The 24,091-nt window shown below is 38.8% G+C and overlaps 1 protein-coding gene across 7 annotated transcripts in view; it reads left to right on the forward strand.

The window, feature by feature from the left end:
- Positions 1-24,091, forward strand: part of TENM3 (teneurin transmembrane protein 3) — a gene marked incomplete at its 5' end in the record, with an annotated part of 317,770 nt that overhangs the window by 255,810 nt on the left and 37,869 nt on the right. For 5 of the 7 annotated variants that reach the window (XM_082316366.1, XM_082316360.1, XM_082316361.1 and 2 more), the window contains 7 exons: positions 5,483-5,699; positions 6,747-6,866; positions 7,266-7,527; positions 14,369-14,636; positions 15,812-15,955; positions 19,120-19,369; positions 19,772-19,792. In XM_082316366.1, coding sequence (XP_082172492.1) covers positions 5,483-5,699; positions 6,747-6,866; positions 7,266-7,527; positions 14,369-14,636; positions 15,812-15,955; positions 19,120-19,369; positions 19,772-19,792 — 1,282 coding nt within the window. The remainder of the gene's footprint in view (positions 1-5,482; positions 5,700-6,746; positions 6,867-7,265; positions 7,528-14,368; positions 14,637-15,811; positions 15,956-19,119; positions 19,370-19,771; positions 19,793-24,091) is intronic. The other 2 variants (XM_082316363.1, XM_082316365.1) reach the window with 1 other exon arrangement.

The raw sequence follows: 24,091 nt of genomic DNA on the forward strand, positions 1-24,091 counted from the left end.
GTATTTGTTTATTGTGGGAGATTAGGTTATCTGAGCACTTATGCTGAATTTATACCGATGACTGCAGGTAGTGTGATTTACATTGCACTAGGCTCAGTGGTTATGTAATTAAAGTTATCTTGGTTGTTAGCTAATTGATATGCTCTGGTTAATGTTTATGTTTCATCCTACACTGGATAGAATATATTTCATATATTAATATGAGTATAATTCATTAATAACAGTGTCTGCTGTTCCTTTAATTCTTAGCTCTTTCTGGGACTGATTGTTCAAATTCTGTGAATATGAGCATCCCAAGGACCTCAATGGGAATATTCTCCATAGGAAATGCTAATGACATCAAGGCATGCCTGATCATTTTCCCTTCTAGATACTATTGACATATGATGGGATGATTATTGCTCATCTTCCTTTTAATACAGATTTCTGAGAGTCTAGCAGATCATTTCCTTTCTCTTTAAGGATCACTCTTTATTTTTCCATGTATTTGATTTGGATAATAAAATACAGGATTTTCTTTGCATTTTAGCAACCCACAAGGAATGTGTGTGCAACAAGCAGATCTTAGTCTGAATTAAACTCTTAATTACTTTGTGGGGAGAGGGGAAGTCAGAGTCGTCCGTGGGTGGAATAAGCCTAACTTCTTTACTTGGGAAAAAATGTGTCACTATTATACTTTAACAAAGTGGGCAATGTTTTGTCATCACGGTAGGAAGAATAAGCTGTTTACTCTTTAGTTTAGGTAGGTCTTTATTGAACAGATTCTTTTGTTAAGTATGCTTTTCATTAGCTCCTATCCAATTATTACGAGTAGTTACAGGTTTCCACCAGCAGGATTTAAGGGATTATTAATATTCTTTTATTACTAAAATGAAAATAAATACTGTAATAAAGTAAAGCGTACTTATCACTACCGTATTTTTGTAATTACTTGCATAGGCTAGGATAGCCTGCTCCCGATAAGCATTGTCACAGAGTAGTACAAATTCAGCCTGAAGATTACCTAAACCAGGGCCTCTTGTCTGATAGTGGCTAATAGCAAATCCTTAGCAAAAGAATATAACAGGACAAATGTGAACTTACATTATCTTTGGTATACTAACAGGCTGCTAATTAAAGTAGGAAATTACTGCCCCAGAATGTTTTGAATGTCAGAAGGCTTACTAAGTACAAAGATAACCCAAGCTCAGGAAATTTCAGGAAGTTTGTACTTGAATTAGGACTGATACAATGGCATGCTCATGTTCTCTGGTTTATGCTCCAACACTTGCCATTATTCTTCAGATTTTTGTTTGCACCTGTGGCTGCTGGGGAGCCCTGCGTTGATGTATCCGTAGCACTTATCCATGGAGACTCCGAGATTTCTTTCTGGAGTGACAGCTCATTTAGACTCCAACACTTTATATTTTAGGCTTCTTCACTCCAACAGGCATGTTGAATTCGAGTACACTATAGGTGGGTTTATAGAGATACTGCAATAGTAACATTGAACAAGGTCCTTGTGCACTGCTCAGGAATAAATCAAGGGCTATTTCTGCTTTTGTGGCTTTTTTGACCAGCTGCTCCTACAGGCAGTCATTTTTGGTGTCTATAATTGAGTCCATTCATTATAGCCTGTTGTAAAATTGAGCTATGTGAGGATAACTGACGTTTGTTAATACAGTTTTCTGTCCTTTCCAGCCCCTTGCCTTAGTGTGCCACAGTCACCGAAATTATCCTGGTAGGATGGCCAGCATCATAGCTCCAAAACTGTATTCTTCCTATGTGGGCACTGAATTTCACTTCATGGAGATTTTTTGTTGCCTAAATATATAATCAACTTATTTACCAAGAATGTGATTTATGTAGGTCCTTGGCCATGATCTCCCCTTGACACTGACAGAACTTGTGCCCAGGGCTTATTCTGTCCCCCTATTTTTCTTCCTTCCAGCAGCTTTATACATACCCTTTAAATTCCATTCAAAAGCAAACACACCCACTGATGCATCTTATTTTTCAGACATCCATAAGTGTGAAATCCTCTGTCTTGACTCCTCTCATTTAATGTTTTGGTGGTTTTATTAGTCTCTCCAACTAAGCAATCTTATCAACAGACCATGCTCCATTGCAATTCTTCATTTTGCAACAAACGGAAAAGTAACATTAGTCAAGATTTTTACAGCTAGACTTTAGCTTTTTAGCTTTTGAGGAAGAAAACAGTAATGTGGTCATTACATCTTCTGTATGTAGAAGAACCGCTTACATCTAGAACAAAAAAATGCAAAATAACCTTCTGAGACTGATAATGATTGTCCAGGTGGCTGTAGGAGTTTCTATTTTCTTTATAATTTCACTATCATATTTGAGTGATATAACTGATAAGCCAGTGTTGAGCTAAGTCTCATGTTTTTCAGGCTAAACAGAATTCATCAATAATTTTGCAGAGCCATTTCAGAAAGGAAATTTTACTCTGCTTCACACAGTGCAATAGAGTACTCAACTTAGTGGTACTAGATAACTCTAGCCACATAAGTACAGAGAAAGAATGAAAAATGTTTTCTCAAGTTATAAGGAGCCAGATTCATAACCATCCGTCACTCGCCTGGGCAAGTTGCTGATAAACTCCACAGAAAAATAACAAACAGCGTATCCCTGTATCTTGGCTGGTGAAAATGAGATTCTTTCTCTGATTGATGTTAGCGGAGAGGCTTGTAAAAATGCATTTCCAGCTGATTAGTTCAGAAGGTGTCAATCTCATGCAGTTTTATGACCTGCAGACTATACTCCAGATGTACATTTCCTTTTTGTAAACTAACAAAGATGAATGACGAAATTTGAGCATTTCTTTGGCAACTGCACCAAATATTGCCTGGGAGACCATACAGAGATATAAAAACCCAAAACTGTACTTTTAACCATCAGTACCCCCAGCTTTGACACTGATCCAGGCTTCTAGAATTAAAACCAGCAAGGGAGGTCAGTACTTCAGCTAGGAAAGGGTTTCATATTGTACAAGAAAGAGACTAGAAAATTACAAGAGTCACAGACTATTTGAGGTTGGAAAGGCTTCTGGAAATCATCTAGTCCTGCACCCTGCTCAAAGCAAGGTCAACTAGAGCAGGTTGCTCAGGGCCATGTCCAGCTGGGTTTCGAATATCTCCAAGGATGGAGACTCCACAACTTCCCTGGGCAACCTGTTGCAGTGTCCAACCGCTTTCATAGTAAAAAAAGTTTTTCTGATGTTTAGACAGAATTTCCTCTGTTTCAGTCTGTGCCCATTGTCCCCTGTTCTTTCCCTGGGCACCACTGAAAGGTGGTCTTTTTTACACCCTCCCATTAGGTATCTGTACACACTGATGAGATTCCCCCCCGAGCCTTCTCTTCTCCAGGCTAAACAGTCTCGGCTCTCTCAGCCCTTCCTCGTAGGAGAGATGTGTGAAGCCCTTAACCATCTTCATGGCCCTTCACTGAGCTTTCTCTAGTATGTCCATGTCTCTCTGGTACTGGAGAGCCCAGCCTGCACTCAGTACTCCAGGTGTGGCCTCACCAGTGCTGAATAGAGGGGAAGGATCACCTCCCCTGACCTGCTGGCAAAACTCCTCCTAATGCAGCCCAGGATGTCACTGGCACCTTCTGTGCCGCAAGGGCATGTTGCTGGCTCATGTTCCGTTTGGCGTCCACCAGGACAAAGGTCTTCTCCACAAAGCTGCCTTGCAGGCAGTTGTCCCCCAGCAGGTACTGGTGCATGGGGTTGGTCCTCCCCATGTGCAGGACTTCACACTTCTTTGTTGAACTGCACGAGGTTCCTGTCAGCTCATTTCTCCAGTCTGTCGTGGTCTATCTGAATGGCAGCATGACCCTCTGGCATATCCTCATCCCAGGAAAAATCAACGTTCTTTCTTTTCTCTTAAAAAAGTTTAAACTTTGATATACTTAACGATGACTTTTTCATCCCTTTTATTTTCTCTGAACTGACTTCAATGTCAGCCAAGTTAAATAAGAATTTTAGATGTGCAAAAGAATAGAAGTCCCAGTCCTTTACTATTTTGCCAGTCCTCTAACTGATCCACATAGCACAGCAATCCTTAGAGGAATACCTTTAGAAGATCTCTGTTTACTTACACTCTTTTAACATACGATTGAACAAAAATGGATGGTATTTTTCCCTCCAGAAAGAAGTTTTACTTTAAAGCTACATTATTTTGTGAGAGAAGCAGTCATGGGCTTCCTCCAAGTGCTGCACTGGTATATTTTTCAGTTTAGTGCAGCAAGCAAGCTCCCTCTCTAATCTAAATGGAATAATAAAATGTTTGAGCTATTTCAGTCTTGCTGTTCTTTTGGGGAAACAATTATCAGCTATGTGATACCATATTACATTCATCTAGAAATTTTCTGTAGCTGACATTTCCAGGCTCATTTTCCTTACGACTTTACTTACAGCAAATTAGTAGTTATCAATTTGATCTTGATTTTAATCTTTCACCAAATTAGATTTCCAGTGATGTGACAGATCTAATGCTCATTATATGTGAATATTTCAGCACATAAGCATAAAAGCACCCATGTGTTTAAATCTTGTTTGTACTGGCCAGCATTCCTCATCCGTTTATTCAGAATAAAATAGAGTCATAGAATCATACAATCATTTAGGTTGGAAAAATACCTTTAAGATCATTGAGTCCAGCCGTTAACGTAACACTGCCAAGTCCACCACTACACCATATCCCTAAGCGCTATCTGTCTTTTAAATACTTCCAGGGATGGGGACTCAACCAGTTCCCTGGGCAGCCTGTTCCAATACTTGATAACCTTTTTGGTGAAGAAATTTTTCCTAATATCCAAGCTAAACCTCCCTGGAGCAACTTGAGGCCGTTTCTTCCTGTCCTATCGCTTGTTACTTGGGAGAAAAAAATCTAAATGTTAAATACGGATTTTGTTCTCTGATACATTTTCATGCAAAATAGTTGTGGAAATTGCCTTTGCCACTAGCAACAAAATCTTTCTGCCCAGGTATAAAGGAATCCACCTTGATAAATGTTGTGAAATATTTAAAGCTACTTGCAGCATAGATATGCTAAAAAACTTCAGGAAAACAGCAGAGTGGGAGTTACTTGTTTCTTTTCTCTAGCAAGCCAAATAACCTCACATAAAAGCTACTCAGACCCACCTAAAATGTTTAATATTTATAAGTTAACAGTGTATGCAGAGCCTGAGTGCTTTCATTTTCTGGTTTGTTCCACATGTTTTTAGAAAAGTATCGAATAAAGAGGTTTAATTTATACACGATACTGAGCGTATTCAGCTTGCATGGATTTCCATGGGAGTTTAAGAACTCAGTGGAAACAAACTCTCTTTCCTTAATTGAAAGTGAATTCATTACAATCTTAATTATTAGTATTCTTTCATACTACATAATTTTTTTAATCTCTCTGCTGGCTGGCTCATTCACATGCAAAGGGGCAGGAGGAAGAGTTTGCTCATTTGTGTGACTTTCTGCCAACAGATGGGCTAGTTGACTGTATGGATCCTGACTGCTGCTTGCAGAGTTCTTGCCAAAACCAGCCTTATTGTCGTGGACTACCTGATCCCCAAGACATTATCAGCCAAAGCCAACAGTCGCCGTCTCAGCAAGCTGCCAAAGCATTTTATGACCGGATCAGTTTTCTCATTGGAGCAGACAGCACTCATGTCATACCTGGGGAAAGTCCTTTTAATAAGAGGTGAGCATGACTTACCATTTACTCATGAATACGAAAGACATTGAAGAGCGCGTGAGATTCATGTTTAGGAGAGGATCCACTGTGACTGCAAAATTCATGGCATGGGCTTTCAGTAGAGACCTTTTCTCTTCATATACCAAATTGCTTGTTTTGTCTCATTTCCTGCAAAATTCAAATTGCTAGTGCCAGTAGGTTACAGAAGGTACTTGCCATGCGTGGTACCTGTATTTTAACAGAGCACTTCATTAATGATTAAATAAATCTTTATTTAACCAGTTGATTTGGGCTAGCACAGTTGGAAGTACATCAAAGCAATGAAAACACTTCAGAAGGAAAAGCAAAGCTGCACTTTTTAAACTGAGCTCACTAAATAATATAAATTATGAATTAATGTAATAGAACTGTTAAGTGCACGACAGTATAATTGCATAAACTATTTGACTGGTGCTTTACGAAGCAGTAATGACCTGAAAATAAACCAGTAGCAGGAAGCAGGTGTCTGGGATCTCACTGAGTGAAGGAAGATGATTTACACTAGAACTACTGCGTTTGCAGTAATTTAACAGCATTAATGTGTTTGGGCACAGCAGTTGATTAAAAGTTGTTGCACAAATGTTCCTTATTGCTCTTTTAAATTTTGTACTTCATAGTCCCTGCAGTTTTACAGATTACTTTGATACTAATTGAAAAGTACGTTGTTCTTTAAGAGTCTGCCAGAGGTATGACTAACAGTGGGAACATCTAGAGTTTATAAGTTCTTAAAATTCTTCAGTGAATTTCTGGTCTTAGTAACTCAGTACAGACAAAATGGACCAAAGTAAAATCAACAATATTGAAACAAAATTATTATCTGTAGATTTCAAGGTATTTGTTTATACAGTGTAAATTACGTGAACTTGTAAAAGGGTTAGAGTCTCAGGAATGTTTTTTTAATGGTAGTTGATACCATGTAGAGATGTGTGTGTGTGTTCACTCTACTAGCTTTTATTCATTCAAAAGAGAATGAAAAAAGCAAATTTTTAATTTGATCCTGCATCCTTTTCACAGTCTTGCATCGGTCATAAGGGGCCAAGTATTAACTGCTGATGGAACGCCACTCATTGGAGTCAATGTCTCCTTTCTACACTACCCAGACTATGGATATACAATCACTCGCCAAGACGGAATGTAAGTTCCCTTTGAAGCACTTCTAAGTCATAAAGACAGCAAAGGCATTACTGAAGAGCTGCTTGTAAAAATAAGATAATAATAAAATAATGGAAACCAAAGAGATGAAAAAAGTGATTGACCAAAGTTGTACTTTGTACGTTCTTCAAATGTGAAACATGCTGATTTTATACTTTAGATGTAGAAGGGCTAGCTTAATTTAAACACAGCATCCCAAACTCTCCATTCTCTTAGTGAAGTATTATGTACTATAATTTAATTGATTTCTCTGTTGTTCCCAGTAGAGCCATTCTGCCTTCAGAGCAGTACAACAGAATGAAGAATCAGTCTGTAAAATGGAGGCTGTTGATGGCTTGGGGAATTTGCTGACTAGCTAGCCCTGTTGGGTTTTTTTTCTAGGTTTGACTTGGTAGCGAATGGTGGTGCCTCTCTGACACTGGTGTTTGAGCGATCACCGTTTCTGACACAGTATCACACAGTATGGATTCCCTGGAATGTCTTTTATGTCATGGATACCCTGGTCATGAAGAAGGAAGAGAATGACATTCCTAGTTGTGATCTGAGCGGATTTGTAAGGCCAAACCCCGTTATCGTGTCATCGCCTTTATCCACCTTCTTTAGAATTTCTCCTGAAGATAGTCCTATCATCCCAGAGACACAGGTAAAGTGTGCTTCAAATAAATAGCATTTTATCACAGGCTAGTATTAAGCAACCATAATGAAAAGAGTGCAAACTACTGTTGAAAAATAAATAATTCTGACTAAGCGCTAAGAATTTGCAACATGTGATTATTTTCAAGCCAATTTATTTATTCTACGGCATGATTTTTAAAATTCATCTGAAAAAAAAAAAGGTAAGAAAGTTTGGTGTACACCAGCGTCTGGTTTTATATTTGTTTGCATGATTTAATTTAGAGAATGTCTTCAGCAATCAGGCACTGGCCCATCCAAGTGGACACATTATAGTACATCTGACTTTTTGGACTGCCCTCTTATTAGAAGTGCACCTCAGAAACTGAAAATGAAAGGTGTTTTTCCACTGTGTGTGAAAGACCCATACAGTTCAATTCATCTGTTTAGTCCTAATAAATAGCATGACACTCAGATTTTTATAAACTAGAAGAACTCTCTGTAACACCAAGGACAGGCTTACAAGCCAATAAGCATGTGTGCTAATCTGCTTCTTCAGAACTTGTAATACCGAAAGTAAGGTTTGACATCAAAACCTTGCTTTAAACGGAAAAAGCTGTGGCTGGAATGTTTTGTTCTTTAACATAGATGTATTAAATTCCTCTGTCTCAAATAACGAACCATAATATAGTCTTCCTCAACTATTAAAGCCGAATTGCATTTCAAGAAGTAATATTTATCTCATTATTGATTTCTGGTAAAACTTTTCCTAGTTTTTTTCCTAGTGCTAGAAACAGCACTCTTTCTGCCTCCCTCTTTCTCTCCCTCTCCCTTCTCTCCCTCTCCTTTCTCTCTCTCCCCCCTCCCTCTCTTCTTCTCTCCCCCACCTTCCCAATGTCATAATTACATAGGGCACTCTTTCCCATTCACTAAGAAATGTCCTTGTCTCTTCAAGGGAAACATAGAAAATGTATTCAAATGTTTTCATGCAGAGCTCTTAAGGAAAGAGCAAAATCATTAAGCAATTCGTGGTAGGAGCAGGTTTAAAGTAAAGATGTAAGGGAATTACAACTAAACGCTCATACAAATCTAGACTGTGCTAGAAAATTGTTGCTTTTATCCTCACTATCATTTCTGTGCCTTTGATAGTTGCAAGTCAATTAAAAGAAAGTATTTGCAAAACACAGTCCACTGAAAAACAGCTCTGATTTACTTGTTTTCGCAACAGATGATAGATTCAGTTCCTGAAGTGATGGAAAATGGCTTAGATAGATGGGGTATAAATCAAGAAAAAAGTAACAAGAGAAGAATGTCAGAAAATACCTTTTTTCAAAGAACACTTGTAATGTCTAGGTAAACAAGTCATTTCATGAGCAGTGGGACTAATGAAGTCTGGATTCCTACTAATTCCCACCCATTGCTGTAATTCCAGCTATCTGCCACATACAGTCCTTCCCCCCACGGACTGCATTCAGCTTTGTTCTCATGGGAGTGCCAACTTGGCTACTTCTTCCCTACCTGAACCTTTTTTTTAATAAACTCTGAAGTAACTGGATTATCTTTAGAGATTTCTACTGTTATTTCAAATGTAGTTGAAATTGGCTATCAGGTTCAAAAGTAGTGAGGTGGGCGGTCTGACAGGCAGGACTGTTGGGTCAAGTTGATTTCCCTAAAAAAACAGCCGGAAGGAAAGGTGGTATTCTCAGCGGATCCTAGGCAGTTGGTGTTGATGGGTCATTTATGATGAGGTAAAAATAGTACTGTCATTATGTATGCAAAAATCTGGTTCCAGTACTGTGTAAAAAAAATGTCAAGGAGTGTTTTCTTCTATATTATTTGCTCCTCACACATGTAATCCCCTGCTTCGGCAAGTGGGGGCTGCGCAGCCGTGCCTGGGACATTCCCCTTTAGGGTCAGGTTCCCCTCAGCAGCCTGTCTCCCAGAAAATTCACTGCTCTGGTAAAAGATGGGCAGAACCAGATTCCATTCAAACCTGTTCAGCTCCAGAGGAACTGCTGTAGATCTTTTCATAGAAGGCATAAAGAAAGAAACTGTTCCCCATGTTCCTTGAGTCAGTATTAGTCACCCTGTTCGTGTGGTGTGACAGCACGCACTCTCACGTCCTACAGGAGAAAACGATGTGCTGCTGTAATCATCATCCCTTGAAGTGCTTCATCATCCCTTGGAGATAATGTTTCCGAAAGAGTGTACTTAGTGGCTTATGCATCCCAAATTGATCAGAGGGGGAATTAAAGTCTGTACCAAAGAAGCAGCACAAAGACAACTGAAAAAAGACGGCAAGCGAGGGGAAAGAACAAATGCAGCGCGTAAAGGGGTGGTCACAGAACCAACAGATCATTACTCAACAGGGATGATAATAAATAACGTTAACTAAATTTGAACTACTTAGGCATGACTTTATCTACTCTTAATTGCAAGTTAGCATGCTCTGCCTAGACTTAACTAGCTGAGATTAATTAGTGTGGAACAAGACAGTAAACTGCATGCAGATGAGGGAGACCAGGTTAAGCTGGAGCTGCTTTTATGTGTCAGGTAATATTGTTCCTGTCTTTTTCCTAATATAATACATGTCTGTTTGCCACATATTGCAGTGTGGTCTGGCATAAACCCACATGCGAGTCACAATGAACAATTCTGAAATCGAGTTTTTGAGGCTTTCCTTCTCCTAAACTTCTATTATCCAGTTACGTACGCTTGCAAGATGCCTTCTGCAGGTCCCAAGCAGCTTGTTTCCGTCACCTCAAGTGTGTGGAAGAATGAAGACTGAAGAGTCTTCCTTCAAATTATATGTTCAAGGTTGCCCACTTTTTTTTTTCCTCTCCCCTGACTCACTCTCACTGCTGGCAATACTATACAGCAGAAGTTGGCAAAATTTATTTACCCAGAAGAATTCAGTGTAAAATACGGGCCTCAGTGAGTTAATAAAAATGACTGATTGTAACTTCAGGGTGGCCAGATTTTCAGCAAAGAAATTAACCTATTTTATCATTTAAAAGGGCAGTATAATAGGATGTCTAGACATTCCAGTATTACATGGATGCTGCATCCTAGTTTCACTTAGCTAAAATCTCCAGAACTTCAAGTTTGTACTGGGAAAAAAATTGAGATTACTCTTAGAGCCAAGTATCTCCATTTGTGCATCCTTGTTTTCCAGCACATTTTCTGGTTTTCTTCTCTTTTCCTTTCTGTTTGAAAGTTTATATACACCTCTTGATTTATGCTTTTATGGACACATTTTTAGGTTTCTACAAATGTATGGCTTTTTCCTCTTCTCTGTGGTATCTCAGCAATGTTTTAAGTCTAGAAAAACCAACTATTTTTTCCCCTTTTCATTTCTCATTGTCTTATATTGTTAACTCAAGGTTACTTCTTTTAAGAGCCTCAATTCTAGGGGAAGTCTTTTTTTAAAAGAAAAAGATTTTTCCATCTTGAAATGAGCAGTTTCAGCTTCTACTTAAAGAAATATAATTTTAGTACTCCTTGGTCTCAGTCTTTGTGTAATAGCAGTAGTTGCCAATATCTACCTGTATCTAAAAATGCCACCTTTATGCCTCTGAAACCAAGATGATGTTATGTTTTAATCATAGAATCATAGAATCGTTAAGGTTGGAAAAGACCCTTAGGATCATTGAGTCCAACCGTTAACCTATCACTGCCAAGTCCACCACTAAACCATGTCCTCAAGCACCATGTCTACCCTTCTTTTAAATACCTCCAGGGATGGGGACTCAACCACTTCCCTGGGCAGCCTGTTCCAGTGCCTGACTGCCCTTTCGGTGAAGAAGTTAATGCAGCAGTTCAGCTGTTTCTTCTCAGCAAAGAACCTTTTTCTGACATTAGGACTGAAGTTTGCACTCATTTGTGAAATTTGTTCTCGGATCCTCTATTGAAGTTGCTCATTTTGCCAAAAGAATCACAGCAATACAGCAGGCATTTTTCCCCCTAATTGAATCAAATTCCTTATTCAGGGTTCTTAATACCATCAGAGCATGTCACCTGAATCATATTATATTTTGGAGCAGGAAAGCATTCCAGAGCCTGGACAGCTTTAGTCCTGCTGGCCAGGAGAGACGAGGAGGCCTGCACAATTTATGTGACTCAGTCACCAGCTTGAACTTCCAGGACAACAAACTCTGTCTTTGTGAAAATTGAGGTGACCCTTATCTCAGTCCTGTAGGTTAAATATTTCATAGCTGTCCTTCCAAGAAGCTTGATCATCCATAAATGTCAACCATTAGAATCTGGTGGGCTATAACTCAGTCCCCTTAGGGTATCAGCCTTTCTGAAGGTAGTTTGATACTCTATCTGGAAAAGGTAAAGTACAGACAGCTTGGTTGTGTTGGTGATTCCTGATGTGACTTTTATACCCAGTGACTTTCCTGATTGCTTTACAATTGATGTGTTGTCACGGCTCCCATAGGATGCTCTCTGCTGTGCCTGATGATTTAACTTTTCGGATGAACATTAAACTGTTTAATTCTCTTTGTAATGCTTGATTCTGGGAGAGAGATTGAGATGCGTAACCTTACCTCTACCTTTCTAAAGTTCTCAAGAAAATAAGTTACTATGGGGGATATTTTATGGAAGGAAGGAAGTTCTAAGTCAGATTTCCAGCAGATATTTGAGGTTTCTGCAGAAACTAATAACAGGGGTTCGGATTTTGTTTTAAACCTCGCTGAGAACTGTGTGAGTGTCCTAGTTTCTAATTTGATAGTAATCCAAATACACAGTGGAATTTCTTGGAAATTGAAACTTCAAGGTGTCCTCTTTATCGCCTGTTATCTCAGCCAAGAGTACTGGAAGACCACCTAAGTGTTTAACGCTGCTTTTCCACAGTTGCAGTTGTAACAGAAGCAATGGTCGTAACAGGAGACCAGTGATGTCCATTAAATTGTGTCCTATTACAAGGGTATTATTTCTTTTTCTCCTCTTGCTTACAGAGACCTCCATCTGTTAGACTAGTTTTAATGTGCGCTATATGAGAATCCTGCTGATGCCTTGAGGAGGAATTTGTCTTTTGTTCCTAGGTGGTTTGTGTTTTTCCTTCAAAGTCTTAGAAAAGGAATATGTTCACAATCACTTATCTCTCTAGAGAGAGGGGGGGTTTGTTTGCGTAGAAAAGACTTGCTTGTTCTCTGGCTTATATACTGCGAGTATGTTAGACTGAGGGAGAGCAGACTAGATTTACAAACACAAATGATGCCACTCTCACCTCCTTCCAAGTGATGGTACTGCTTGTCGTTTCTTCTCAGTGATGGCAGGTTCTTGGTAGGGAAAAAAGAAACAGTCGAAGATGAAGAATTAAGAATTTTTAAATCTGAATTTGTCTGGTATCTTCCAATTCCTCCTTTACTTCCTACAGCTCTATTATAGTCTTACTGGAGAAGAAGAGTTGCATGCCTACATATATCAGATGTAAATAACCATTCGTGTCAGACAATGAGTCAAAATGCTATTTCTGATTTTTTATTACTGTTATTGCGAAGGAGATAGGTATAATTAATACCGTATAAATCTTTCTTTATATCCCAGCAAAAGTGCTAACATAGAGGATGGTGTAGCACCTTTTGCCCTCCTCAAGAGCATAAACCACATTATTTGACCCTGTTCCACACAGTCAGTTGTTTAAAAGCAGTGTCCAAGTATTTCTCTAGCATAGAGAGCTAACTTAGTATTTACTTATTTAGTAGCCAGCTTTTGATCACACTGAAGTCTCAAGCCTATTATTTGTGACAGTGCTCTCCCTGAAGTCTGTTTTCCACTAATACAAATTAGTGTTTGGTCTTCAGACTTTAGGATGAGGAGACAGGAAAGTAAAATAAAGCTTTCCAAATCTACTTCCCCAAGAGTGCTCCTTTGACAGCACCAAGGCTCTGGGCTTGTGCTTCAGCATCCTTTGCCCTCTCTTCCCACCAAACATTATCTTTATAAATGTGTCTAGATACTTTTTTCTTTTTTCTTTTTTTCCCAATAAGCTGCAATAGTTGATAGCTGTTCACCTGAAGTGCTGGCTCTCTGTGTTTATGTCCTGACTGAAGTATAGGACAGTATAGGCTGTCTTCATCCACGATACACAGAAACCTTTCACATCCATCCATCACCCACAAAAGCTCCTCAGCTCAGAGGAAAAGGCGAGGCAGAGGGGGGGAGGAGCCTCCTAAAAATGAAATTGAATCATTGCACCTCTCTGAAATGAGAAAGTGGTGAGCTGATGTCTGAGTAGTGAATATTGATCAGGAAATATGGAAGAGCTTTCCCTGAGGCATCCTACTTATCTGTCTTCAAAATAAATGGAAGAATGCTCTAGTTCAAAGTATTTACAATCCACAGGTAATGCAAATAGTAAACCACCTAAAAGTCCTTCCTGCTCCTACAGGAGCAATTAGACATCCCAACCCAAATCTGAAGCTTTGCAGTGCTTAGAGGCTCTACTGCCTTTATTACGCGTGAGTTGGGACATGCGTGGCAGCATGTGAAAGGGCTATTTTCACTTAGATGAAAGATGCTTTTTTGCCCTTTTTGGAAAAAGCAGTTGGGAATGTTTTCCCTCTCCTGCATGCTTCCTTTCCCCCATAAAAATAAAGGAGAGATCTTTGGAATCCTTCAGCACAAAGTATCAACTAAGAAGCTTCAGTGTAACGAAGAATTTAGACTTCGCTTTTCAGAAAAAAAGGTGAAATGTTGTTATTTATTTATGTATTTTTACATTGTTAAATGAAGGCCGGATTTAGATGATACCTGCTAATGGATTGTCGTGTGGCATCATGTCAGGCCTCCTTTTATGGTAGCTGCATTGTTCTGTTTAATTTCAAAATCATTCAAATACTGTATTTTTTCTTATCAATGCATAGGTTCTTCATGAAGAAACGACAATACCAGGAACCGATTTGAAGTTATCATACTTAAGCTCCAGGGCTGCAGGATATAAATCTGTTCTGAAGATTACTATGACCCAATCTGTTATACCATTTAATTTAATGAAGGTTCATCTTATGGTGGCAGTGGTGGGAAGACTTTTCCAAAAATGGTTTCCCGCATCCCCAAATCTGGCTTACACTTTCATATGGGATAAAACTGATGCATACAACCAGAGAGTCTATGGATTATCTGAAGCTGTTGGTATGTGTGTTACGGAGGGTTTTTTGCATTTTTACTGTTGTCTTGAAAATAGGGAAGCACATCTCAAATACTTGTATCCATTAAGTAGAAAATGCTTAGCAGAATAAGATGAGAAATAACAAGAGATATTAAAATATATTAGAAAATACTAATCTAGACTTTGACTTGTAAGAAAAAAATTCCTTTAAAAGGAAAAAGAAACCACAGTCATTTTTCACTTCTAGTTCTTCCCCAGGAAGTAGCCCTCAGCCTAGGACAGTATACAGTATGGTACTGAGTCTGCGTGCTCCTGGTACTTTAGAGCACAATAGCATTCTGACGTACTTCAGAAAATGGCTTTCCTCTGTACCTGTCCTAATGCACTTACTTTTAATAACTAAAATTCTTTCAATAACACAAGATGGTTTTTCAAAGGATTTTGGAATTCTGATTAGGATTTTAAAAGCAGCGTGGCCAGCAGGTCGAGGGAGGTGATTCTGCCCCTCTGCTCTGCTCTGGTGAGACCCCACCTGGAGCACTGCCTCCAGCTCTGGGGCCCTCAGCCCAGGAAGGACACGGACCTGTTGGAGAGGGTCCAGAGGAGGGCCACAAAAATGATCAGAGGGATGGAACACCTCTCCTGTGAGGAAAGGCTGAAAGAGCTGGGCTTGTTCAGCCTGGAGAAGAGAAGGCTGCGGGGAGACCTTATTGCAGCCTTTCAGTATTTAAAGGGGGCTTATAAGAAAGATGGGGACAGACTTTTTAGCAGGGCCAGTAGTGATAGAACAAGGGGTAATGGTTTTAAACTAAAAGAGGGTGGATTCAGACTAGATATAAGGAAGACTTTTTTTACGATGAGGGTGGTGAAACACTGGCACAGGTTGCCCAGAGGGGTGGCAGGTGCCCCATCCTTGGAAGCATTCAAGGTCAGCCTGGATGGGGCTCTGAGCAACCTGATCTAGTTGTAGATGTCCCTGCCCATTGCAGGGGGGGTGGAGTAGATGACCTTTGAAGGTCCCTTCCATCCCAAAGCATTCTGTGATTCTATGATTGTCAATACATCTAAGGAAGCCATAGGGATTTTCAGGTAGTCTGGGAAAGCAGAAGAACAGATAGAGTTTAAGGAAATCACATTCTTTAAACTCTTCTTCTGAACGAGATCCTATTCTTAATGAGGAAATTTACTGTTTTTTCAGTGTCTGTAGGTTATGAATATGAGTCTTGCTTGGATCTAACGCTCTGGGAAAAGCGGACTGCCATTTTGCAGGGTTATGAACTGGATGCCTCCAACATGGGTGGCTGGACATTGGATAAACATCATGTACTGGATGTTCAGAATGGTAAGGAGTTAATTTTCTTCTTGCTAATTTTAATACTCAACTGCCCTGCGCTTTAGGTATCTCATTCTAACTTTTAAAATGTTTGCTTTGTTATTTTAAAAAAGGAACTTATGGAATGTTTTGCATATAGTAAATGCTTTGAGCTTTACAGTGTGTCATGTTTCTTCATCCTTTAAATACATATGCATTAATAATTTCATCTAACAGTGTCAGCCTGGGTTAGATATGCATACCAAAAAAAAACCCAACCCAAAAATGCTGAAATTGCTTTTAAAAATTGAGTGTTGCTAAGGAGATACTATTTCTAAAGTAATTGTATGTGTCAGCATTGTTATTGGGATTAACTGTATGTTAACAGTATGTTGAACAATGTTTTCACTTCCAGTTTTCACAATGAGTGAAAATTAAACAGCAACAAGAGACATCCCTGCCAAACTGAGAGCTGTTCACTCCCAATATTAAATCCCTCATTTATACAGGAGGTGTTCCTCTTCATGTCATGATATCCCCAGTCCCGGCACGGCTGCTCGTGGGAGCAGTTAGCACATGGGTACCATCTCTTCTGGGGGATAAGCATTCGTTTACACTCTCCTCCCGTTTAAATCCTTCCCTGAGGTGAATCCTCCCCGGGATGCTGTGGTCGGCTCAGCACACAGCAGGTGACGAATGACGCTGCCTTGAGGCAGCGAGGGCACTTGTGCCCCTTGTTTCAGGCCAGACTCCAGTTGCTAGTGAGAGAGTATTCCTTAATTTCAGTGGGAAGTTGAGAAGCAATACACATTTATAAGAACTGTGCCGTGGCGCCAAGGTAAATTTGTCCAGTGTGCTACTCGGCAGCTGTCTGGAGGGTGCCATGCTAAGGAAACCCCAGCTCAACACTGAACAGAAGGAAATCTGGAAAAATTTGGCTGGAAGCATGTAAGAGAGGTGAAATAAGCAGTCGCATGGCTGAAGGTGGGAGTTGGTGGCACTGGATTTTTATGCAAAGGAGGAGCCCAGAAGTAATCGAGCGGGAAGAACGTCACTTCTGCAGTGCCTGGTGTCCCTTGGAGGTCTCCCACTAGTACAGGAGCTTATTTTGTGTGATATGCTAATCACCCCCTAAAGCATTTCTTCTGACTGGTAGAAAAACAAGGTAACCAAATCAAGGGAAAAGGTGTCATTGTACCTAATTTAAAATGTCAAAAAACTCCTGTGCAAATTATTGTAGGGTAATCCATCTAAAAATGTGAGGAGCTATAATTATAAATATATATATAAGATTGATTCTGTTCACAAGGTAGATTGATGGTGGCTTTAAATTATGTTCAAGAGTACATTTGACAAGTAATGACTTTTCAAAGTGACGTGTGTCTAATTGAATAAACGAAGTGGAGAGTTGTAATGACAAGGTGGATGAGCTGGAGAAATTTATTCAGAGGAGAGTGCAGACAGTGTTTGTACGGACATCCCGAGCTACTGCAGTAAATAGTCTAATGTACATCTTTTAGTCTGTGATAATAGAGGAGAAACGTGAAGGACCAATTTTTCAAGGTAATGACAGAATAAATCAGGTGCAATAGTGCACTGTGCTGACTTGTAGAATTCCTCTGATGAAAATTATAGAACTCAGCTATTTGAGGCAAAATTATGGTGCCATGATTGTCATAAATGATGTAATCATAGGAGAGGGGATTTCGTATACTGTTAATGCATTCTGGCTTTAACTATTCATGAAAAATACATTCTCCCTCTTCTGATTTAGATTACTTATTTAGATACTTGCCGTTAGGTTTCCAGAAACGATTTTCATTCTTCCCGATTTTATCACGTATATTGATTTTACGTTTATAATCTCCTAAATTTTATAACATTAAAAAGTAGTGAAGACACCTAAAACATTTAAAGAGGAAAACAAAGTATTTGTTTTCATATCTTTCAGTATAAAGAGTGCATTTTGGGGGTGAGGAGAGAAAGAGGAATACGTCTGAAATTTCTTCGAAGCATCTCTAAAGAGAAATGTATCCCTCAGCCCCAAACTGCCTCTGAAACTCTGGGCACACGATCAATAAAACATGTATCACTCTAAAGTACAAAGTGACATGTGGTTTATGTGGATTATACCACGGAAAGACATATTGTGACTTATGAGTAAAACCATAATAGCTGACCATTTGTAGAGTACACCTCGATGGATTCATTGAGAGATGTAATAATGAGGGTCCTGGCAACATTTTAACACACTGTAAATTCACACTTTTTTCCCTAAGACTGAAGATTTAACATAAAGCATGCATTTTTCTTCTCAGATTTCCTATGGAGGCTATAAGGAAGAAAAATACTGCTGGCACATTGCTTTGTCTTCACAAAATTATTGTTCCTTTCATGCCTCAAAGCAGAATTAAGTTTAAGAGGCAGGTTGGCCTGGCACCACATTTTTTTTGTTGTTTTGACATTTTTAATAACTGCGTATATCTGCAGACATGGTATTGAGGCAGACTTTGTTGCCAGAGGTACATTTTTATTGTGAGCTGAGTAAAGAGTCTTTTATAATGTAAAATTGAGGCAATCTCCAACTTTTTGAAGTAGCTCTTTAATTAATATTTACAATTCGCAGCAGTAACCCACTTTAGATTACATTTACATCATATTCATAATTAGTTATAGTAGGACTTCAGGAATACAATTTGAAAATATATATTTTTTTCTTTTTTACAATATATGCACAGTTAAAATTCCAGTCATTTCTGAGGAATTGCAAAACTGTAAGGATTTAGGAACGCAGACCTCGATATCATTCAGTACACCTTGCATTTCCTTCAACATAACAGTTTCTATTCTGAATTATAACTGTTAAAGTTATTAACATTTAAAAATAAGAATGATGGAAAACTTGTTTGGGTTTTAAATGCTAGTATATTTAGTGTTTCTACTACATTTTGTGGACAAGATAATTCAATGCTTTGTGTGTATTTTAGTGTGTCTGTGACTTAAATATAACTATAAATGTTTTAATAAAGTTCTGTGGTAGTGAGAAAAATACGGTGTTGAAACAATTAGAAGTCCATTAAATTGTATTAATCAACTAAAAGAATATTTAGAAAACTTATGCATCATTTTGTGTACAGACATTCAAAGTTTTTATAAACTATTTTTTATTTTGTGTTTTTTATATTACCTGCCAGGAATCCTCTACAAAGGAAATGGTGAAAATCAATTTATATCTCAGCAACCCCCAGTTGTTAGTAGCATTATGGGCAATGGAAGACGACGCAGCATCTCCTGTCCAAGTTGTAATGGTCAAGCTGATGGTAATAAATTATTGGCTCCAGTTGCCTTAGCTTGTGGGATAGATGGCAGTCTTTACGTGGGGGATTTCAACTATGTTCGGCGGATATTCCCATCTGGAAATGTAACTAGTGTTCTGGAGCTAAGGTATGTTTTTTTCTCATCTCAGACTTTTGGAGTTGTGAATTACTGTTGCAAACTAAAGCATGGAACAGATTTCTGATGTTGTGTAGGTTAGAGTTTCCAAATGCTTTTGGGAACAAAAAAAGTTGAGTCAAAAGATTTTAATACATTTGAAAAAGTATTTAAAGTGAAAAAATGTTACCCTGGTAAAACATCTCTGAACTGTGAGAATTTAATCTACCCAAAGTAATTATTCTGTGGATGTTAAGAGTTAACCTACGTAGTCGACACGAATGGACAACAGAGGCTCATTCACCACTTCACTAATGATAGATGTAAATGTTGCCTTCTTTTCATCTTTTAACATCCTTTCTGAATGTTTTTCTAATAATGTTTTTCTGTTCTTTTTTACTTGCTCCCACCAAGAAATAAAGATTTTAGACATAGGTAAGCATTCCTTAAAGAAGATTTATATTTTTCTAACTGTTCTTTTTTCTTTTTTTAACAAATGAATGCTTATAATGGAGAAGTCATTTCGGAGATGTATTATTAGAAAAGAGGAGTATTTTTCAAAAATAATGAGTTCATATGTTTTAGTTATGTCAGCTGTCAGGCTGTATCGTCCTTTCGGATACGAGTTCCTCTTTTCTCATCACTCTCTGTCCACAGTCAAGCTTCTTTTTATGCTTGCGTATGCCCTCCTTTGCTGTCCCCTCACCTCTGCTCACTCCTGTTCCTTGCTGGCAGCACTTTTACTGATCCTGTCAAAACTCACTCATTAATCAGATACCCCAAATATGATGAGAATGGCGCATAAGTAATAAAATTACAAAAGTATGAAGTGAGTTCATTTCATTAGCCTTTTGATATTGAGTCTTTTCCGGCTCACGTTTAACAGATTTGTTTCTTTAAAGGTGAACTTCCCTTAATAATGAGAGTTGAAATTGTCCCATAATAACACCGCTCCAGGAGTTAAGATTTTAAAGTACACCAAGATTCGTAAGACTGGTCATAAAAACAAGAGTAATCAGAAGGATTGTAGTACAGCATTTTTCCATCTTGGTATCGCTACAATAGTGGCAAGGCCAGAAGAGAAGAAGGTGGATGCTTAGAATTGCTGTGCCACAGCAGCTGGCGCTGATAAGGCGACAAAAACAGAGTTACGCTAAAATCTTGCTGGGTACATGAAACCCTGCAAGACTTTGTGGTGGAACTGCTAATTACAGGGCTTTGCAGCCCCGCTGGTGCCTTGCTCTCCATTTTTTGCTGCCAGTTGTTTTCCCTCCTTGTTTTTCAGCAAATCCTGGAGAGCTATATCTCAGTTCTCCTGTTTTTTAAATTCACTTTGATTTGGACATACTTCTTTATGAGAAAGGGGTTTATGTTTAAAAAAGTATGTTTCAAACATATTAGGCAAAAAATTCCATGACTAAATAAGGTGTTTGCATCGGCACTAATGATCAGAATTGGGAGTTGATGCACAGTCTAGCTGGTTTTATGTTATTTTTCAGGTGTGACTCAGAGGCAATCTCTTCTATTTGGTGGTTTTAGGTTTTCATTATTACGTTTAATTTGCATTTGTTCCACTACTTTTAAAAGAATTATATCCCTTGTGGTATCACAAAGTTGTGATTACAGCTGGGTAAGACATTGTCTTGGCAAATGTATGGAATACAGAATAATACTCAAAATGGGAATTTGGAATGGACAAATGGGATTAAGGAACGGACGCGTAGCGAGGTTTGTCTTGCTGTGGTTTAGTAGCGACGCCCTCTTCTACCTCTGGCAGAACTGCGGTCACAGGCTCAACTGCGGCGTTTCAGAAACTAGATCCCTGCATGTAAGAAAAGTTGGTGAGGGAGAACACCGAAGCTTTTCTCCTTTATTCATGCCTACACATGCAGAAGCTCTGGGTAGCGAAATTGCAATCATATTGCACAAATTAGCGTAAGAGCATTTTCATGGGCTCGTACATCTGCTGTGAAGTGGGGGTCCCTCCTGAGGCAGAAGGAGAGGCAGAGGACCGTGCAGAACTGGCTGTGCCGGAGCGGGTGTGGAGCCAGCGGGCAGGAGGTGTGGAGCCCACTGTGCAGCCCGGCACGCTCTGCTATGAGTTTGAGTTTTCTCTCCCATCATACAACATTTTCCCAGCGTCCACTCTTAGCCTTAGGGGTTTGCTGCTCAGGGGCATCCTAAGCCAAGAGTAGCATCTGTATGCTTAATATCCCCTGACAGCTTTTTATTCTATTAATTTAGCTGGTTTTTATTTAACACGTGTAATCTTCTAGGATCCACCAAATCCTGTGGCCATGGGTTCCCCAGCTTAAGGACACACTGTGAGACCAAATAGGTGCTTTTGCCTGTGTGAAGTCGTGCAGAGCCCTGTGAAATGCTGAGGAGATTTTCTATTTAAATTGCGGTTTGCACGACAGCCCTCAACAGACCACTTTGCAATATATAATTGCTAGGTATCGAAACTAAGAAAATGCGCTAAAATATGCATTCCCCAAGTAAAACTAATGAACAAGGCTAAATACTAGTTCAGATCTATTATCTATTCAAGCATTGAACTCTCCTCGCCTATAAACACAGTGCTTCAGCACAGAGAGTGATGTGCCTCCCACCTCGAGGAGCCTGTACTCTAAATTAGAGAGACAATGCAGATCAAATTTATCCTCTCATGTACCAGTGACCTAACATTTTTTCAATATCAAAGCTGAACTGATGTCTTTATACACACTGCTGCCTGTGGGTGATTAATGCTGATAGGCATTCATGGAAGAAGTAATTTTTAGAAGGACTTTGAAGACAGGGAGGTCATTTGTAGGCTATAGCGGTATCCCAAGTCTGTAGAGAGCCAGAAAAAAGTTTAGCCAAACCTAAAAACAGCTTTGAGGGTATATGGTTTAGAAGGCACAGAGTGAATGGGAGAGAGAGGGGGACTGAAGCAGGAAGAGTATTTTTTAAAAATTCGTGCATGGAGAGTGAAGTAGGTGATCTGACAGCTGAAGAATCAAAAGATTGGTGTAAGCAAGATAAAATTATGCAATGGGAAAGAGATCATTACAGCTCTGTGCGTGTGTGTGTGTGTATTTGCGCACGTGTGTGCGCACTTCAGATTCGAGGCACTGTTACTATAATTTGGCATAAACAGAACAAGTTAATTTGTAGTCATTTGTCTTTATAGGAGCCCATGTTGGTATGTAACTGCATGTTTTTCAGAGCTACAGGCAGCGATTAGGCGATACTGAATGAGTCAAGGAGTCACTGACTGTGGATTTTACTTCTTTGCATTTGTTTTTTGAGATCCGCATGGTGCGCATAGATGTTTTCTGGCTAGAAAACAAACATGGTTTTCACTGGACAGTTACTCAGTTCCTCAAATTGTGCCTTGCTCCTGGGAGTTAATAAGGTTTTTCTATCGGCTAAAGCTACCTCCGTTTTTTAACCTTCACTTGAAAAGAAACGCTGAAGTTAAGCCTGTTGTATTGTCTCAGAAAGGAGCCATTAGACATCTATGCATGACAAATTGGAGAGTTTATATTGATTCAATAGTAAATCCTATGCACTCCCAAACTTTGTTGTTTTTTTTTTTTATAAGATGAGACAATAACCTTAAATTATCAGCTGAATTTTTTTGTTTTGATGAGGATACACTACCTACTGTGAGAACTCATCCCAAATAAGAACAGCTTTGTCATTTTTGCTGGAATTAATTAAAACGTAGAAATGTTTTCATATTTATGAAGAAAACAGCTTGAAAAATTCTTTTTAGAAAGAAGTAATTGTGTTAGGCATAAATTATTTAGTTATTGATTTGATGACTGTTTATCCCAACAATTGAAAAATATGATTGAGGCAATGTTAGATGAGTTGAAGAGAAGTACTTTAATTTACATTTTAGTAGTATAAGGAAGGACTTTATTTTAAATTACGATGAAATAAAATTTAATTGCACATTTCACATTTTGCAATGTGTTTATATTTGAAGTGTCTGCAAAGTTTCTTAAAGACCAAAGTAATCATGTAAATGGGTATAATTTAATTGCAGAGGTATAAATAACACTACATAGTGATCATATTAAATGATCTCTGCGTAAATTAAGGTTTCGAAAATACCTTTCAACTATTTAGCACGTTGGCAATAATAGATTTCTAACAACCAGAAATTTAAAGTAAGCCTACATTTAATTGTTTTCAGACATGCTGTACAACACTCGGCTCTGTAGCAGAGCTTTTTAAGAGGTGCTAATCACTGTGTATTTGATTTCACTAGTCTGCTTCACTTGGTTTCTGAACCAACATGTTAAAAGTCTTAAAACCAAAGAAAATCCTATTTATGCAACACATTTTTTTCTGTGTTTTTGTAATTGGATAGCTATAAAAATCTGTCCCTGCTAAAAGACATAATTTGTTCACAAGTTGTTCCTGTTGGTCTCTTGTTGCTTTTTCCAAGTGGCAGTACATAAAAATGTGTTACATTAGCACAGTTATGTATTTACAAAACGTGAAGTATAGCGTTCTGCGAACAGATGTTTGGCTATCACCAAGACTGGTAGATCTGTTTAAGCAGCGCTTTTGCAAACATCCAAAGTGGGACTGACTGTTCTGACACTCTGCTTCAATCCATTAGGAAAGCATCTGAAATTACCTCCTGTATTTACATGACCTTATTTCAGCTCTTCGTGCCATAAATTAGGTCAGGAATCCCAGCTGTAGTGGGTTAAGTTTCTACCTCATAATATA

Source organism: Platalea leucorodia (assembly GCF_965183815.1).
Source record: "Platalea leucorodia genome assembly, chromosome: 6".
Taxonomy (NCBI): Eukaryota; Metazoa; Chordata; class Aves; order Pelecaniformes; family Threskiornithidae; genus Platalea; species Platalea leucorodia.